The following is a 19,121-nucleotide window of genomic DNA, read 5'->3' on the forward strand; positions in this document are numbered from 1 at the left end:
CTGGCCGGTCAGGAAAGGGGGTGGGGACGAGCGAGCACCCACCCCCCCTCCTGAGCCATACCAGGCCGCGTGCCCCTAACATGGGGGGTGCTTTGGGGAAGGGGGGGCCCTGCGGCCCTCCCCCACCCCAAAGCACCTTGTCCCCATGTTGATGAGGACAAGGGCCTCTTCCCGACAACCCTGGCCGTTGGTTGTCGGGGTCTGCGGATGGGGGCTTATCGGAATCCGGGAGCCCCCTTTAATAAGGGGGCCCCAGATACCGGCCCCCCACCCTATGTGAATGAATATGGGGTACATTGTACCCCTACCCATTCACCTGGGGTAAAAAGTGTCAATAAAAAAAAACACAACACAGGTTTTTAAAGTAATTGATTAGACAGCTCCGGGGGTCTTCTTCCGACTTCGGGGGTCTTCTCGCCGGGCTCCTCTGCTATCTTCTGCTCTTTTACCACTCTTTTACTAGCAGAGGAGCCCGGCTTTCTCCTTCGTCGCTGCCATCCAGGGGTCTTCTTCCAACTTCGGGGGTCTTCTTCCGACTTTTCCCGCTCTTTGGTTTTTCTGCTGGCTCCTCCGCTATCTTCTTCGGGGTCTGTGGATGGGGGGCTTATCGGAATCCGAGAGCCCCCTTTAATAAAATAATTTATTGGACAGCTCCGGTGGTTTTCCGTCTTGGGGGGTCTTCTCGCCGGACTCCTCCGCTATCTTCTGCTCTTTTGCTAGCTCTTTTACTAGTGGAGGAGCCCGGCTTTCTTCTTCGTCATCGTCGCTACGCTTGAAAGATGAAAAAATTAATTAAAACCCCTTCTCTCTTCAGCCCTAAATCCGTTCAGCAGCTCTATTAACCAATTAATACAATAATCTAGTGTAAAACAGTAATGCCACAGCACTCCTATACTACCTAATAAATGTCATGTATAACAACATAATATAATGTAATGTAATGTAAAATGTATACCTCTTGTGCTACCACACAAATGCCATGTATCAATCACCTATCAGGTCAAGTGCTCACCACTGTAAGTGTAAATGGGCTAAAGAGGCAAAGCAAAAAAAAGTCAAAAGAAATAATAATATAAAAAAAGAAACCGAAAGGGTATGCAGGTGCTGTTAATACACCAATTTGTGTTACCACAAATAATCAAGTGAAAAAATAATAATAACTAAGTGTAGCTCCACTGGTGTTTATATATATATATATATATATATATATATATATATATATATATATATATATATATATAGTGTGACTATGCTATGCAATACATTACAATATATTCAACAATCATAAATTATAAAGCTTATCAATATGTGCAAAATGTATGTCCATCACACAATTCACAGTCCTATAATATAAAGAATATTTAATTTGTTATTGTAATGTTAGTAACCATCCGTGATTATTGTGGCCCACTCTACTGTGAATAAAATAATAATTTTCCTGTGTAGGACACCATATGCTTCCTCCAGGTTCCCAGAACTCTCCACTCTGAAAGAATGAAGCATGTATCAATTGTAAAATAATTTTATTGACTTAAAGTGGATGTAAACTTGAATTTGTTATTTTTTTTAATGAAGACTTCTACCTGGTACAGTAGAGGATGTCAAGTTATCGGTGCCCAATCTTGCCACTAAGATTTAATCCAGCTCTGAGCAATCCTTTTATCTTTTTGTCAGTAAGATAAAAAAACGACACACTGATAAATGTGTAAATTGGTTTAGGGTATCCCCGCGCTGTCGTCAAGGGCCTAAACTATTTAAAAGGATAGGTTGCAGCAAACTACCGACAGGGGTATGAACCCTAACCCCCAGATAATGAAAGTGAAAATCAAACAGATGGTGTTGCGCTACCTGAACTAGATATAAATATAAATATAAAGAGCCTAGTACTGGAAAAATTAAAATCTAACTATAAATCAACTAGCCTATCTAAAATAAAAATTAAGGTGTCTTGTGCTAGTGTATTCTAAAACTTGAATTCCAGAAATCATGTGTTTATATATCAACATAAGTAACTGAGCAAAAGGAAAAAATATTCCATAAAGTGCAAATGTTAAAACGTGCAATTCATAATGCATGAAAAAATACAGTCTATAGTGAAATTAAATAAAGTGCCAGTGATAGTTAGTTCCGTAATCTTCTTAAACATAAAAAAGTTATTAAATATATATATAAGACAGTCTATATAAAAGCTGAAATAGGTGCTCAGTGACTTGTTCAGTGCTTCTCAAAAAGAAAAACAGGTGCCAGCAATCGTGTTGTAATTTCTGTGTCTCCAGTATACACGGCACACTAGGTGAAATGGCCCCTTACCTTACTGCTGTAAGGTAAACAGCAAATCAAGCAGCAAAAACAAGGGTCCAGGGATTCTATCCCAATTCCTAGCAGGTGGATATTGGTCCCCTCAGGTAGGTATTTTTCCTCTCAGATAGTTTCCATATAGATCTTTGGCTTCAGTATAGCTCCCAGAGGTCAATTCTTAGATGTGGTGGTTGCATTAGTTTTCTTTTATTTTCACCTTGTGATCCGGCAAGCAGGGCGTTTTTCAACAGAGCAAGCTGTCCTGTAGAAGGTGAAGCAGAATTTATTGATTTCCCTGGACCAGGGAAATCAATAAATTCTGCTTCACCTTCTACAGGACAGCTTGCTCTGTTGAAAAACGCCCTGCTTGCCGGATCACAAGGTGAAAATAAAAGAAAACTAATGCAACCACCACATCTAAGAATTGACCTCTGGGAGCTATACTGAAGCCAAAGATCTATATGGAAACTATCTGAGAGGAAAAATACCTACCTGAGGGGACCAATATCCACCTGCTAGGAATTGGGATAGAATCCCTGGACCCTTGTTTTTGCTGCTTGATTTGCTGTTTACCTTACAGCAGTAAGGTAAGGGGCCATTTCACCTAGTGTGCCGTGTATACTGGAGACACAGAAATTACAACACGATTGCTGGCACCTGTTTTTCTTTTTGAGAAGCACTGAACAAGTCACTGAGCACCTATTTCAGCTTTTATATAGACTGTCTTATATATATATTTAATAACTTTTTTATGTTTAAGAAGATTACGGAACTAACTATCACTGGCACTTTATTTAATTTCACTATAGACTGTATTTTTTCATGCATTATGAATTGCACGTTTTAACATTTGCACTTTATGGAATATTTTTTCCTTTTGCTCAGTTACTTATGTTGATATATAAACACATGATTTCTGGAATTCAAGTTTTAGAATACACTAGCACAAGACACCTTAATTTTTATTTTAGATAGGCTAGTTGATTTATAGTTAGATTTTAATTTTTCCAGTACTAGGCTCTTTATATTTATATTTATATCTAGTTCAGGTAGCGCAACACCATCTGTTTGATTTTCACTGATAAATGTGTGTCGCCACTTCCCCCACATCTGATTTCTTTATCTCATGCACTAGCATGAGAGCAGAGAGAGTGTTTACAACTCCAGCTTCACATCCCTCCTCCTTTCTTCTCCAACTCTCCCAGGATTGGCTGCACCACACCTTAGCATGATTGGACATGCTGAAGTCATGTGGTGTCTTTCCTGAGTTTTGACTGGATGTTACTTATCATGGGGCATGATCCACGAGATCAGCAGAAGATCAACATGGCTGAGGAGGATTTACATGGTGTAGTCCGCTCCCAGGACACCAGCAGAAAGAGTAGGAGAGTATAGAGATGGGCAGGGAGTCTTGTGATGTCACGACTCCATCAACCAAATGTCGGCAAAGAGACCCGCCCACTGATTTCGCAGTTTTGAGGGGTTCCTACAGCTGAAGGGGGTTACAGGGCAAAGGATAAGGGAACATGCAGGAGTGTTGTATATGTGCACAAAACCTTGCTCTTCAAGCTTACTTTCTTTGACTGAAAAGTAACTGCTGCTGTGATTCTTCCCAGTTATTTGAGCAACAGCCAATGAAACAGCTGGACATATAAGGAAAATGCTGGAGCTGGATCTGATTATAGAGTAACGACTTAAATTGTCAAGATGTACTATTCTATATATAGGAAAAACCTATATAATATATATATTTACTTTTAAATTGGAACTAAATTCTTTCAATTAACATTAACTATTTTTAAGCTGCTGGCTTTAGTAAATAGCTAGGAAAGTATATCATATTTATTTTAAACATTGTTTTATACATTTCTTCAGTTGCTTATAGGTTTCTGGCCTAGCTCAACTTATTTTACGCATCCTAGGACTCATCTCAGCGGAAATTCAGCCAGCAAAAGTCCGATGGAGCATACACACAGTCACATTTTCCAACCAAAAGCTCTCATCGGTCTTCTGCTGGCTGAATTTCCAATCGTGTGTATGTGGCAGAAGACTATTCTATCTACCCTATGAAAGAAAAGGTGCTTATACCTACCTTTTAGAAGCCATCCCGGTCCAGTCACATGATCTCTCCAGTAGTGGTTTCAGTGTGGACGATAGTACGCTGACAGCGGCTGCAAATGCCAGTGCAGAGACATCACCCATAGACTTACTATGGGGCATTCATTATTGGATGCCCCTCCTCTACTCTGAAGCCGGCACTGGGACCTGATCATGTAACAGGACCAAAGTGGTTTCAGAAGCAAGGAAAGTAAAAGCATTTTTTCTTTCACAGGGTAGATTTAATAGTCAGAGAATGGGGGTGGGTGAAAGAAAGGGGGAGAGAGAGAAAGAAAGAAAGAAAGAAAGGGAGGGAGGGAGAGAAAGAGGGAGATAAAGAGAAAGAAAAAGAGAGGGGGAGAGAAAAAGGAAAAGAGAGAAAAAAAAGAGAGATGGGCGAGAAAGAAAGGAAGAAATAAAGAGAGAGAAAAAGAGAGAGGGAGAGCTAAAGAAAGAAAGACAGAGATGGAGGGAGAGAGAGAAAAAGCAAGAAAGAGATGGAGGGAGGGAGAGAAATGCCAAATGCTTTCTGCTGATCATGTAACAGGAGGTAAAAAGGGAGAGAAGAAAGAAAGAAAGAAAGAAAGAAAGAAAGAGATGAAGAGGGAAAAAAAACAGATGGAGGGAGGGAGAGAGAAAGAAAGATGAAGGGAGGGAGAAAGAAAGAAAGAAAGAAAGGAATAAATAAATAAAGAGAGAGAGAGAAAGAAAGAAAAAGACAGAGGGAACGAGAAACAAAAATAGAGAGGTAGAGATAAAGAAAGAGACAGAGGAAGAGAGAGAAAAAAAAGAAAGAGATGGAGGGAGGGAGAGAAATGCCAAATATTGGCTGCTGAAGAAAGAAAGAAAGAAAGAAAGAAAGAAAGAAAGAAAGAAAGAAAGAAAGAAAGAAAGAAAAAAAAAGAGATGGGGGAGGTCGAAAGAAAGAAAGGGATGAAGGGAGGGAGAGAGAAACAAAGGATGAGAGAGAAAGAAAAAGAGAGGCGGATAGAGAAAGAAAGAGGGATGGGTGGGAGAGAAAGGAAGAAAGAAATAAAGAGCGAGAAAGAAAAAGAGAGAGGCAACGAGAAAGGAAAAATAGAGAGGGAGAGATAAAGAAAGAAAGAAAGAAAGAAAGAAAGAGACAGAGGGAGAGAGAGAGAGAGAGAGAGAGAAAAAGAAAGAGATGGAGGGAGGGAGAGAAATGCCAAATGTTGACTGCTGATCATGTAAGGGGAGGTAAAAAGAAAGAAAGAAAGAAAGAAAGAAAGAAAGAAAAAGGAGAGATGGAGAGAGAAAAAAAGAGATGGGGGGAGGTCGAAAGAAAGAAAAAGGGATGCAAGGAGGGAGAAAGAAAGAAAAAAAAGAGGGATGCAGGGAGGGAGAAAGAAAGAAAAAAAAGAGGGATAGAGGGAGAAAGAAAGAAAGAAAGGGATGAAGGGAAGGAGATGAAAAGAAAGAAAGATGGAGAAAGAAAGAAAGAAAGATGGAAAATGAAAGAAAGAAAGAAAGAAAGAAAGAAAGGGAGACAGAGAGATAAAGAGAGAAATAAAAAGAGGCAGAGAGAGAAAGAAAGAGGGATGGGTGGGAGAGAAAGGAAGAAAGAAATAAAGAGAGAGAGAGAGAGAGAAAAAAAGAGAGAGGGAACAAGAAATAAAAATAGAGAGGGAAAGATAAAGAAAGAAAGACAGAGGGAGGGAGAGAGAGAGAAAAAGAAAGAAAGAGATGGAGAGAGGGAGAGAAATGGCAAATGTTGGCTGCTGATCATGTAACAGGAGGTAAAAAGAGAGAAAAGAAAGAAAGAAAAAGGAGAGATGGAGAGAGAAAAAAAGAGATGGGGGAGGTCGAAAGAAAGAGGGATGCAGGGAGGGAGAAAGAAAGAAAAAAAAGAGGGAGGGACGGAGAAAGAAAGAAAGGGATGAAGGGAGGGAGAGAGAAACAAAGAAAGATGGAGAAAGAAAGAAAGGGAGAGAGAGAGAAAGAAAGAGAAAAAGGGAGGCTGAGAGAGAAAGAAAGAAAGAGGGATGAGTGGGAGAGAAAGGAAGAAAGAAATAAAGAGAGAGAGAGAAAGAAAAAGAGAGGGAACGAGAAAGAAAAATAGAAAGGGAGAGATAAAGAAAGAGAGACAGAGGGGGAGAGAGAAAATGAAAGAAAGATGGAGGGAGGGAGAGAAATGCCAAATGTTGGCTGCTGATTATGTAACAGGAGGTAAAAAGAGAGAGAAGAAAGAAAGAAAGAAAGAAAGAAAGAAAGAAAGAAAGAAAGAAAGAAAGAAAGAAAGAAAGAAAGAAAAAGGAGAGCTGGAGAGAGAAAAAAAAAAGATGGGGGAGGTCCAAAGAAAGAGGGATGCAGGGAGGGAGAAAGAAAGAAAAAAAGAGGGATGGAGGGAGGAAGAAAAAGAAAGAAAGAGGGATGAACGAAAGAAAGATGGAGAAAGAAAGAAAGAGAAATAAAAAAGAGAGGCTAAAGAGAGAAAGAAAAAGAGAGAGGGAGAGATAAAGAAAGACAGAGACAGAGAAATGCCCAATGTTGGCTGCTGATAATGTAATAGGAGGTAAAAAGAGAAAGAAGAAAGAAAAAAGAGAGATGGAGAGAGAAAAAAAAGAGGTGGGGGGAGGTCGAAAGAAAGAATAGGGATGGAGGTAGGGAGAAAGAAAGAAAAAAAGAGGGATGGAGGGAGGAAGAAAAAGAAAGAAAGAGGGATGAACGGAGGGAGAGAGAAAGAAAGAAAGATGGATGCAGCGAGAAAGAAAGAAAGAGAAAACTAAAGAAAGAAAGATTTTATGAATAGAATAGAGAAGGTACATTTTTTATTGGTATCTTCCAGATTGGGGAGATCTCTGTGCATTCACAGGGATGGGAAGTGTGCACGTCTTCAACAGGGAGAGAAACTTCAATAAAGCACTTTCATTAAACCTGTTTTTTTATCTCTTTGCTGTACTGTGGAAGAAATCGTATTTCATGTCTCCCACTCTGATGTTAAAAGATTTAACGATCTGAAGAATTGAACCATTTGTACAGAAAGTAGTAGTAGTCGTCCTGCCAGGTTCTACTTTAGAGAAAAATCTATTTAGATCATGTACAGTACAAGGTAACAAAACCAATTAATTCTGCTATTGCTACATCAATGTGATAAAAGATTTTTGAATGTTAGTGGAACACAATCTAGTATCTTGACTCTGTAACCTATCACGTCTTTCTATTATCAGAGATGTTTATCGACAACCCCCTGGTGCATGTCTCTTTCTAACAAGCACTCTCTGAAACTGGATTATCGAACAGAAATATGACAATGTGCCTAATCACAAATGTAGGCAATTCAAGTTTATTTTAACCGTTAAAGAAAATAACTACATAGAGCTGTGTTAAATCCAAAACCTAAAATGTTGTTGTGTTAATGTATGGGCATCAAACAGAAAAGTATGACAATACAATATGTGGGCAACAAGCAGGCAACCATGACAAAGTGAGGGCAGCCAATGGGCGATTGTGATAAAATATAGGCCAGACAACAAATGGGTAATCATGACAATATGTGGGCAGCAGGGCTGCTGTTGGATACCAGGCCCTTCCTTCACAAAAGGAAGGGCCTGGTAAATTGCATATTTACCAAACCCTTCCCCCCCACTCACCATCCTGAAGGATACAATTGTGTACTTACAATGCCCGCAGGAAGGAGATGAGGGAAGCTGGAAGCACCGCAGAGGTGTAGGGGAGGGGGGCACACAGTGGGCCTGGACAGCAGAAGGAAATGCATGGTTCACAGGGAAGGTGATAATTGCAGGGGGGGGCAATTACTGTAACCGATCCCCTGTATGGTTCTCTCTGCAGCAACTGAAAGTTGGCATGCAGGATAGGAGAAGAAGCCAGATTTCAGCTGCTGCAGAGAGAGTCATACAGAGGATCAGTTCCAGTAATTGCCCCCATGCCAATCACCCTCCCTGCCCACATCCGATTCCCCCTGCTGCCTGCCCCCCCACTGGCCATGTGCTCCATGCTGTAAAGGCCAGTTATAGGTGAGGGCAGTGGCCATTTGTTTGTACTGTTTGAACACTGGTGAGAGGACTCACCAGACACTTTTACTGCCATTGTGCTGTGTGTTGGGTGTCCACTGTGCCCCTGTGCCTTTAAGGAGGGGTGGGCTCCTTTCAGCCTCACCTGCCCTCTGCCTATCCATTATAATGCCTGTGCTTCTACTATGGAGTCTTTCAAAAATGTACAGAGTTAGGACTGCAGATAATAATGGGGTGTCTTGTGGTAGCCTCTGCAGCTTACGCGTGTATTTGCAAATGTGTGCTGACTAAACCCCTGTTTTTAACTCAAACTGTTAGACAGGATAATTCGGTTGGTAATAGGCTGGCTATTGAGTTGAGCTGGGAATTTTCTTTGGTTTTGCTTTACATGCATTGCCCTTCCATGTGCTCCTTGCTTTGAAGGCCAGTTATAGGTGAGGGCAGTGGCCATTTGTTTGTACCCCCTTATCCACGGCCCTGGTGGGCAACAAATGTACAACAGTGACATAAATGGAGAAAAATAAAAGTGAGAATAGTTGGAGCTTATTCAGCCCCCTCTCCCAAACTACTTAGCCGGACGCTCCAAGAGAGATCCAAAGAGCCCCCAGGTATGGGTAATGTGTAGATGTGGGTGCATTGGCCATGATTTCTGCACCAAGGTTTTCCAATGCCACCATTGGAAAGAGGTTAGTAGCCACCTGGGTAGGGATTTTAGTTCAGAATAGATTAGGGAATCAAGAATGAAGCTGGGGAGATTTGATTCTAAAATTATTCTAGACCTACTGTATATCCTAACTAAGGAGAAACAAGAGAAAAATCGACAACCTTTGCTCACCAATAATAAATGTTGCTGCAAAGCCCAATGGAGCATGAACCCAGGCAAGTCCTCTTGTAGGAAGATAGACGATCTCTGCTGTTCCATTAATATAGGCACCACCAACCCATGTAGCTGTTTAATACAAAGAAAAGAAGAAATTACTGCATATATCTTGTTAGAATTACCTAATTATTTGTACCGGAATTTTCAGTGGGTCAACCAATTTTACCTTAATTATCATACTTGCTCTGTACGTGTGGTTGAGAGCAGACTGTTTCTAGTCTAGAAATATAGATAATTTCCACTTTGCTTTTTAAACTGTGCACCTTTCATTCCCTGTCCACAGATTTTAACGTTGTGATAATATTGCTCAATTTTACTGCAGACACTCAGCCATAGTTAACATTCTGTATAATAAAAATCAAATCCCTGGGAACAAATGGAGAAGTCAGTTTGTTGTGTCAGAGGTGATCTTAAAGCGGTAGTAAACCTGCACATTTTTTTTTTAAACCTGCAAAGCAAAAGGCATAATGAGCTAGTATGCACCACATACTAGCTCATTATGAAATACTTACCTTAGAATGAGGCCCCGACATCTGGCCCGATCCACGCCGAGGGAGCTGACATGCTCCCTCTGCGTTTCTTCCGGGTATCGCGGCTCCGGCGCTGTGAGTGGCCGGAGCCGCGATATCGTCACTCCCGCGCATGCGCGCGGGAGATTTCATTACGGCCGGCCGGCCACTGCCGGATTTTCAGGCCGAGAATCCCCTTGTGCGCATGCGCCGCTGCAGTCAGCGGCGCATACCGAGGGGAATATCTCCTAAACCGTACAGGTTTAAGAGCTATTTTTTTTACCTACAGGTAAGCCTTATTATAGGCTTTCCTGTAGGTAAAAGTTAAAAAATTGAGTATACAACCACTTTAACATAGAACTGTGACCAGGCTATGTGTTTGCAGGTGCAGTTACTTTGTCAGCCACTGGATGTCTTTTTTCCCCAATATAGTATGGTAGAGGGAATTATGTAATTGTGTGTTAGGCCCCTTTTAGAGAAAACCTTCCTCTTGTGATGTAATGGGTGGAGTTAGTGCCCATATACAGTATCTCACAAAAGTGAGTACACTCCTCACATTTTTGTAAATATTTTATTATATCTTTTCATGTGACAACACTGAAGAAATTAAACTTTGCTGCAATGTAAAGTAGTGAATGTACAGCTTGTATAACAGTGTAAATTTGCTGTCCCCTTAAAATAACTCAACACACAGCCATTATTGTCTAAACTGCTGGCAACAAAAGTGAGTATACCCTTAAGTAAGTATCAAGCATGGTGGTGGGGGTGTCATGATCTGGGGCTGCATGAGTGCTGCTGGCACTGGGGAGCTACAGTTCATTGAGGGAACAATGAATGCCAACATGTACTGTGACATACTGAAGCAGGGCATGATCCCCTCCCTTTGGAGACTGGGCCGCAGGGCAGTATTCCAACATGATAACGACACTAAACACACCTCCAAGATGACCACTGCCTTGCTAATGAAGCTGAGGGTAAAGGTGATGGACTGGCCAAGCATGTCTCCAGACCTAAACCCTATTGAACATCTGTGGGGCATCCTCAAATGGAAGGTGGAGGAGCGCAAGGTCTCCAACATCCACCAGCTCCGTGATGTCATCATTGAGGAGTGGAAGAGGACTCCAGGGTAGCCTGTGAAGCTCTGGTGAACTCTATGCCCAAGAGGTTTAAGGCAGTGCTGTAAAATAATGGTAGCAACACAAACTATTGACACTTTGGGCCCAATTTGGACATTTTCACTTAGGGGTGTACTCCCTTTTGTTGCCAGCGGTTTAGATATTAATGGCTGTGCGTTGAGTTATTTTGACAGGACAGCACTGTTATACAAGCTGTACACTTACTACTTTACATTGTAGCAAATGGTAATTTCTTCAGTGTTGCCACATGAAAAGATATAATAAAATATTTACAAAAATGTGAGGGGTGTACTCACTTTTGTGAGATACCGTAAGTGCCAGAATGAGAGGAGTCTAGTGAGATGGGACATGGGAGCCAAACACCTCAGAGCTAGTCGGATGTAGTCAGCTACTGCTAACGGCCCTAAATAGGGCTGCAACTCTGTTTGAGTTAGTTCAACACCCATAAGGACCAGCTGTAGTCGCCCTGACTGTTTTACAGTCTGGTGTGGGCTATGAGTGCATTCAAAAGGCCTTATAGGCCAGGCTAAGAGTCCCCTGAAGTGAGTACTAGTACACCTGGGAATGAGTGTGGGAGCATGCTCAGCTAGGCAGAACTATAGGGTGGGACAGTTGGAGAGACTGGTATACTAATGAGGGCACCTTGATTATACTTGAGGAAGCTGAATTCTGTGGATTTAGTATGCATGGGGAAGGGGTCCCAACCCATAGAATGTCTGCTTTTGTGTATAGCATTCTGCGCCAAATAGTTCTGTCAGTACGTCAATGTGATGTCACATTGTAGATGCCACAGCCATCTTTGAGAAGATACAGTAAAGTGAAAAAAATATATTGAACATTTCTTACTTCTCGCATATTAAAGCTTAGAACCAGTGATAGTGTGAGTGGGCCTACGGTGAGCAGTTTGACACAATAAGTAAAGGCCGGTGCTGCAGGGGTTAACAAAACCCTGTAGGCAGACGGCTGGCATGACTGTGTGAACAGTGCATGTCAGCCCTGCGTGATAGGGGGTGCGGGATTGGCCAGAAGTGTAGGGGGTGGGTCCTTCTATGCAGGGCACTGCCTTAAACCTCTTGGGCATAGAGTTCAATTTGAACACATGTTTGAATCTGACAGAGGAGCCTCCCACCATTTGTTATAAGAGGGAAGGTTGTTCTGCCCACAAGCCACCGATATTGGGATGGCCCACCTAGATGTGCCAGGGGGTGAGTTGGGGTCGCCCTCATCTGAATCTGTAGTGGGAAGGTTTGGCAGGCTGTGTGTTCTCTGAGATGTGAAGATCACTTCTTCAGAACTTTTGGACTAAAGTATTGTATGTCAGCCTTTTTGGTGGGGAATTGTTCGCTTTCCTTTCTGCTCTTTGGGCTCAGGCATTTCGGGTATAGTAGCCTCTTCCTCTGATGCTGCAGAAGGTTGTGGAGCTTCTATGTCCTCTACAGTTGGGGAACTCGGAAAGTCTCCTTGGCTTGCCAAGGGTTGTCTCTGTGGGAGTAACCCCAGAGCCTCAGGGTTGAGCCTAAGGGTTCCCACATCTGCTTCTCTGGGAGAAAGGGGAGTGAAAGGGAAGTGGAAGTCTCTGCCAGCATAGTCTGCCACTGCCAATCCATGACCATTTCTTTATCCTCACTGTCTTCTGCATCCATGTTTGGTTGCAAGGATTGGGACCTGCCTACTGGAGGCGATTTCTGAAAAATGGTTTGAGTAGGCTGTTGATTTGGTTGATGAGGTATATGACCTGCTTCTGATAAAGGTAGCAGATGGTTTTGGTGCCAGGTCTTTGGTGGGCCCGTGTTTCCTTCTGGGCAAATCTGGTATACTGACAGTCCTGACAACTGCTTGCAGATGATGTAGGGCTGCGACTTCCACCGATAAGCCAGTTTGTGTTTCCCAGGGAAGTTCCTCAGTAACACTCTGTCACCTTTAAGTCAAAGTTTTGCTTGTTTTGCTGGCCCTGGGTATCTGAGGCAGCCTGGGCTTTCACATATGCTGTCTTCAGACTCTTTCTCAGGCAGTCCACATATCCTCTCAGTGACACCATTGAGGTATTATCTAAAGAGGTGCCAAATGCTAAGTCCACCGGCAGTTGAGCTTCCTGAACATCAGCCTATAAGGTGAATAGCCCGTGGCATTGTTTTCAGTGCTATTATAGGCGTGCACGATAGCTGCAATGTGCTTGCTCCAATGCTGTTTCTTTAGAGCTGTAAAAGTTCCAAGCATATCCAGGAGGGTGCGATTAAAGCGTTCTGGCTGGGGATCTCCTTGAGGGTGGTAGGGGGTGGTTCTTGACTTCTGAACACCTAACAGGTCATATGCTGTGTACACACGATCTCTGAACTTTCGACCGTCAAGAACATGGTGACATACAACACTACGACGGGCCTAGAAAATGAAGTTCAATGCTTCCGAGCATGCATCAAATTGTTTACGAGCATGCATAGGAATTTTGCACGTCAGAATTCCTACATACGTTCAGAATTTCCGATCTGAATTTTTTCCAACTGAAAAAAAAGAGAACCTGCTCTCAATCATTTGCTGGCAGGAATTTGGCCAGCAAAAGTCTGATGGAGCATACACACGGTCACATTTTCTGACCAAAAGCTCTCATCGGTCTTTTGCTGGACAAATTTCCGATCGTGTGTATACGGCATAACAGTATTTTAATGAGTCTACTCTCAAAGTCTCTCCTCTGGTCAGAGTGAATATGCTGAGGTAAGCCGTAGTGGACAAAGAACTTCTCTACCAGAATTTTGGCCACCGTAGATGCTTGCTGGTCATTAGTTGGGAATGCCTGGGCATACCAGGTGAAGTGGTCGCTCACCACTAGAACATTTCCCTGTCCACTTGAGTCAGGCTACAAACACAGAAATTCAATACACACCAATTCCAGGGGTCCTTGACTTTGAAGCTGGCCCATTGAGGCAGCTCTGTGGGGTAAAGTCTTCCTTTGTATACATCTTATGTAGGTGTGGCAATATCCCTTAACTTCAGACCGCATACAGGGCCAATAGAACTGGTCTTGCAACAGTTGAACCTCCTCTCAGACCCTAAGTGGCCGTGATTGTCATGCAAGGCAGTCAGCACGGTCTCTCTATGCATTCTCGGTAAGAATAGCTGCCACTTATCTTCAGGATCATCTGAGGGGCCCCTTCGGTAGACCACCCCATTGCATAACTGCAGTCGATCCCATTTCTTGTGTACTAGTCGTGCTCCTGTTGCAGAGTCTGTTAGCAGTAGATTTGGGCGTTGGCCCTCCAGGGCCTTCAGTGTTAAACTACAGAGGGGATCTGCTATCTGATCCTTTCTTAAATCCCTATCTGAAAGTTTAGGTAGGCCAGTATCCCTGACCTGGGACAAATTACAGTAGTATTTGGGGATACCTGCCACTGAGAATCCGATGGCTTCTGCCCCAGTTATTCCTCTGGCCTGATGTTCTGCTCCCTGACACAAGGCTTGTATCCCTTCTAGAGTCAGTTGAGTCCACTCTTCAGAGGAAATCCCCAAGTCATAGGGTCTCCTCGACAGGGCATCAGCATTTCTGTTCCCAATTCCTGGGCGGTATTTTAGGCTGAAGCGGAACCCTGATAGGGTGGTCAACCACCTGTGCCAAGTGGCATCCAGTTTTGCTGTGGTATGTACGTGAGTGGGTTGTGGTCAGTTTTGACCACAAAGTATGCACCAAACAAATAGTCTTTTAACTTGTCCACCACTGCCCACTTCAGAGCCAAGAATTCCAACTTGTGAGTAGGGTAGTTTTTCTCAGCAGGTGCAAGACTTCGGCTCACATAAGCAACAGGCTGCAAGTGTCCATCATGCTCCTGATACAGTACCCCGCCCAGCCCATTTCGGCTGGCCTCAACATGCAGCTCATATGGCTTGGCTGGATTGGCATAGGCCAGAACAGGAGCAGTTGTCCCCTTCTGTCTTCTCCATCAGTCTCTGAAACATTGCTGGGGCACTGGACAGACCTTGAGGCATCATATTAAACTCGAAGAACCCTACTGGGGCGATAAAAGCATTTTTTTTCCTGTCCTCAGGGTGCATGGGGATTTAACAGTGCCCACTCTTCAGGTCCAGCATGCTGAACTACTTCCCCCCCGACAGGCTCTGTAGGACAGCTTCTATCCTTGGAGTGGTGTACTGATCAGGGATGGCCCTCCTGTTGAGCATCCAATAATCGATGCACAGCCTCAGGGACCCATTTGTAATCCGCACCACCACTATGGGGGAGGCATAAGGGCTCCTAGACTCCCTGATGATGCCTGATCTCTTCAATCCTGCCAGCTTCTCATATAAATCTTCTAGGTCCCCCAAAGGGATCCTGACTCTTTCCCTGAATGGCCTGTCTTCCTGAAATTGAATCCTGTGCTGGGCACTTTTTGCACACCCCACATCAAACTCATCTTACGAGAACATATTCTGCCATCTCAGGAGCTGGGCTTTTCTTTCCACTCAGGTGATAGTGTGGTGTTTTGTGGGTAAAACTGTTCTATGGAGATTTCTTCCTTCTCTCCCTTCCCAAAATCAGATGGTGGGACTGGGGTGGCAGGATATACTTGTCCTAACAGCATTCGGGCTCACTGTTGCAGGCTGTAACATTCCGGATGCTGACAGGGATCTTCCCGCAACTCTGTTGCACAGCCCTATTTGATATGACTTCTGGGATTACCTCCACTTCTGTGTCCTCTCCCTGGCGGTCATCTTAAAGGACAACAAAGGGTTGTTCCCAATTGAGCTTGACTGAAGCTTGTAGACACACCATCTATCCAGGTTGTATCGTCTCACTTCTGTACAATAGCCAAATCTTCCCCACTCCTTCAGCTGGGGCTCTCTGTTCTTTGACTAGCTGCTGATACACTTGTCTCAGCATAGGGTGTATGCCTTTGGTCGGGGTGTCAGACTTCAATACAAAGAGGAGTGAGCAGCCTTCTGACAAGGTCCATGTTCGTTTCTATTATCAGAGAACTCTTCTTGTTGGCTCCTGATGGACGAGGGCATACAACCACCAAGGTATCAAACGTTTCTGTTTGTTCAGTCACAGAGGGGTCAAAAATCAACTTGACCTGTAAGTATCCATCATATGGGAAATTTTGGGTTCCAATACCCCATATCTTCAGTTCCTCAAATTTCTGCAGGTGTAAGTGTTTGAGGTGATGATCGTAAAAGTATCTATATAGCAGGGTAACTTGCACCCCCATGTCCAGAAGGACCTTTGTATAGATGCCTTCTACTTGAATTGACACGATGGTAGAAGGTCCCACAAGTTTGTCAGGGAATCTACAAGGAGTAGGGTAGTTATTTTGACATGTTGTCTGTATTTGTGCCAAATTCTTGATGGGCTTCTGGTTTTGCTTGCACCTCTGTTGGGCCCCAGAGGGGTGATGTGCATCTACTTTCGGTGACCGGACACCTGAGGTAGAAGAGAGGGGGTTGTATGGTGGCTCAGAAACAGAACCAGAGGGCCCTTTGTAAAGATTTTGGCTCTACTGTGGTTTCTTTGCGTCTTTGAATATGGCGCTAACGGTTGTAGGGGAGCACCTGGTTGGCTCCATCATGGGCCCTCTGAAGTTTCCCGCTGGCTTTGGATGCTGGGTCTCAGACTCGGTGGGCCTGGACAAAAACGTCGGTAGTACCCCACTCCTCCACAGTTGAAGCAAACCCCTCAATTCATTGGCTTCTCGACCTGGACAGCCATAGGTTTTGAAAACTGCTTGGACTCCGAGACTTCACCAATAGACGAGACAGTGGTTCCGGCTGTCAGTCAGTCATCATCTCCATCAATTGTTACACCTGGGTTTTCAAAAGCTCTATCTCTGTGTTGCCATCAGTCACACTAGTTACTCTAATCCCAGCAACAGGCTCTAATTTCTGGGTCCTCTTTTTGTTTTCTAGCATGGCCTCCTCTTCATACAATCCAGATTAGGTCAGGATACTTTAGTATTCCTCCATCTCCTCGAGTTTTCAGCTGGATTGTGATAGGGACTAGGGGTTGAGCTCCTGTCAAAATCTTTTGTTCCCGAACCTCATCCTAGGACCTAGGATCCAAGCCCTTTTTTAGTAATACCCAGTGCATTATCTTGTCCAGACGCCTCATATAGTCAGATAGCTTTTCCCCTTCATTCTGATAGGTATGTTCGAACTGATACTTAGGTCAGATGCCTGTTCTGTTCGCCCAAACACGTCTTGCAGGACACTCAAGTAGTCCTGACCAGTACAATCCCGTTTGCTGAGTTTTAAATTGTGAATGGCTTCTGAGGCAGGCCCCCTTAAGCTCTCATTAACTCTCAGTTTTTTTCTGGGCCTCGGGAAATGTCCCATTCATCTAAAGCTTGAGTGGCTTGCTAAAGCCACTCCTCAACGCCGTTCTCTCTGGCTGGCACTGGTTGCTTTCCTGAAAAAGCCCTTAGTTTTCTATATCCAGACCCAGTGTATGTAGGGTTATTCTTTTGGCACTTTTCCATGAAGGCTCCCAAGGTAGCAATAAACTCTGGTCCTATCATTGCTACAGGTGCCGGTGGGGTAGCGTCTCCCACAATGCTGATTAGCCCAAACATTCTGGGCTCACATCCAATTCATTCAGCTGGATCAGACAAGCTTTAACATCATCAGTCAACCATACTCTGGCCCTCTGGAAACAAGTAGGGATCTCTTTCCTCCACTCTATCAGGGCATACATGCGGGAGTTCTCTTGATCTGGCTTGATATCTATCACCCACGCCTTCTGATCTGGGACTAGTGTCTTCACAGCTTGACTGATCCATTTCTCAGTCCAGGCCATCCCAGGGATGTCGATTACAGCACTTGACTCCCGCTCACCATTTTCCTCCTCACCCCACTGGGTTGCAGCGGCAGGGTCTATCTTGACACTCTCTGGGGTGTTTTCTTGAAGATTTTCTAGTAGAAAATAGGATCATGGATGAGCCCCCACGTGTAGCGCCATTTGGTGAAGTCGCTTGGTGAATTTGGTTTCTCTGATCTCAGCCTCAACTCCAAGAATGACCTCAGCCCATCTGACACACCTGGTTAAATAAAATTACTGCAAACACATTTAAAGCGGGACTCCGCGTTTTTTTTTTTTTAAAAGCCAGCAGCTACAAATACTGCAGCTGCTGACTTTTAAAATAGTGACACTTACCTGTCCAGCGCGCCCGCGATGTCGGCACCCGAAGCCGATCTCTAGGTCGCCTGTCGGGTCCTGCCGCCGCCATCTTGGGTATGGGAATCAGGAAATGGAGCCTTTCGGCTTAATTTCCCGGTTCCCTACTGCGCATGCGCGAATCGCGCTGCGCAATAAGGATGCTCCCCGCTGCCTCTGGGATCTGTGTGTTTCCCAGCAGGCAGCGGGGGAATTTCGGGAAGGGGCGGGCACTTGCGGAAAGGGGCGTAACTTACGCCCCTTTCCGCAGAGAGCTATCCCGGAAGTGGGTGCAGTTACCTGGATTATCCAGGTAACTGCACCCCCCTGAAAGGTGCCGATTGTGGCACCGGAGGGGGGGAGGGTTCCGATGAGCGGAAGGTCCACTTTAGGGTGGACCTCCGCTTTAAGAACACGTGGTAAATACAGTTATCCTGGCTGTGGATTATCACCAAAAATAGACACATTCCCGGTAGTGATAAACAAGTTGAATATTTTAGCACAGTTTAAAGCATATGGAAACTTACAACACTGTTAAACCTTGCTACAAATAACTAATACATTAGAAAAGACAACCTTCAATATTTAGCAACTGCAGGTACAGAAAGGGCAGTAATCTATATGCCCTTAACACAGGCACTGAGAGAAGACTTGTCAACTTCTCAGCTCCTTCTGGGCCGCAAACACCTTTGAGAGGCAAACACACAACGAAAAGAAAAGGGTTACACTTGTACAGTAAGCACAATTCTGTAATGTTGCAGGTCCTGAGGTAAAAATACTAGTGTCTTCTGCTAGCAAACGGTGGGGCCCTTGTTTTAAGAGAAGGTTTAAACAAGCTTGCATGGAGCAGTAATCCTCTACAATGTTCCGTTAGGTAGAGATTTAAAAGGGCAAACTACTAAATATGGCAGCTCCAAACAAGCATCCCGTGACACTAAAAAGGGAAATTGGTGTATGCATGCAGTGTCAGCATGGTGTCAAGAAGGATGTTGGGTTTACACCCGCTCACCAGTCCTCTGCGTGATGACACAACAATAGTTCCAGGTGCAGGTTCAGGCTCCTGATGCTCCTAGAAAT

General features: G+C 44.0%; 1 protein-coding gene across 3 annotated transcripts in view; it reads right to left on the reverse strand.

Annotated features, from left to right (window-relative positions):
- LOC143986574 (high affinity choline transporter 1-like) overlaps nt 1-19,121 on the reverse strand; it is a 59,976-nt gene that overhangs the window by 34,444 nt on the left and 6,411 nt on the right. For 2 of the 3 annotated variants that reach the window (XM_077484976.1, XM_077484977.1), the window contains exon 2: nt 9,213-9,336. In XM_077484976.1, the coding sequence (XP_077341102.1) occupies nt 9,213-9,309 (97 nt within the window). In that variant the 5' untranslated portion in view covers nt 9,310-9,336. The remainder of the gene's footprint in view (nt 1-9,212; nt 9,337-19,121) is intronic. The other variant, XM_077484974.1, reaches the window with a different exon arrangement.

The sequence above is a fragment of the Lithobates pipiens genome, unplaced genomic scaffold (genome assembly GCF_037356315.1).
Source record: "Lithobates pipiens isolate NorthernLeopardFrog02 unplaced genomic scaffold, aLitPip1_a1.2 Scaffold_17, whole genome shotgun sequence".
Taxonomy (NCBI): domain Eukaryota; kingdom Metazoa; phylum Chordata; class Amphibia; order Anura; family Ranidae; genus Lithobates; species Lithobates pipiens.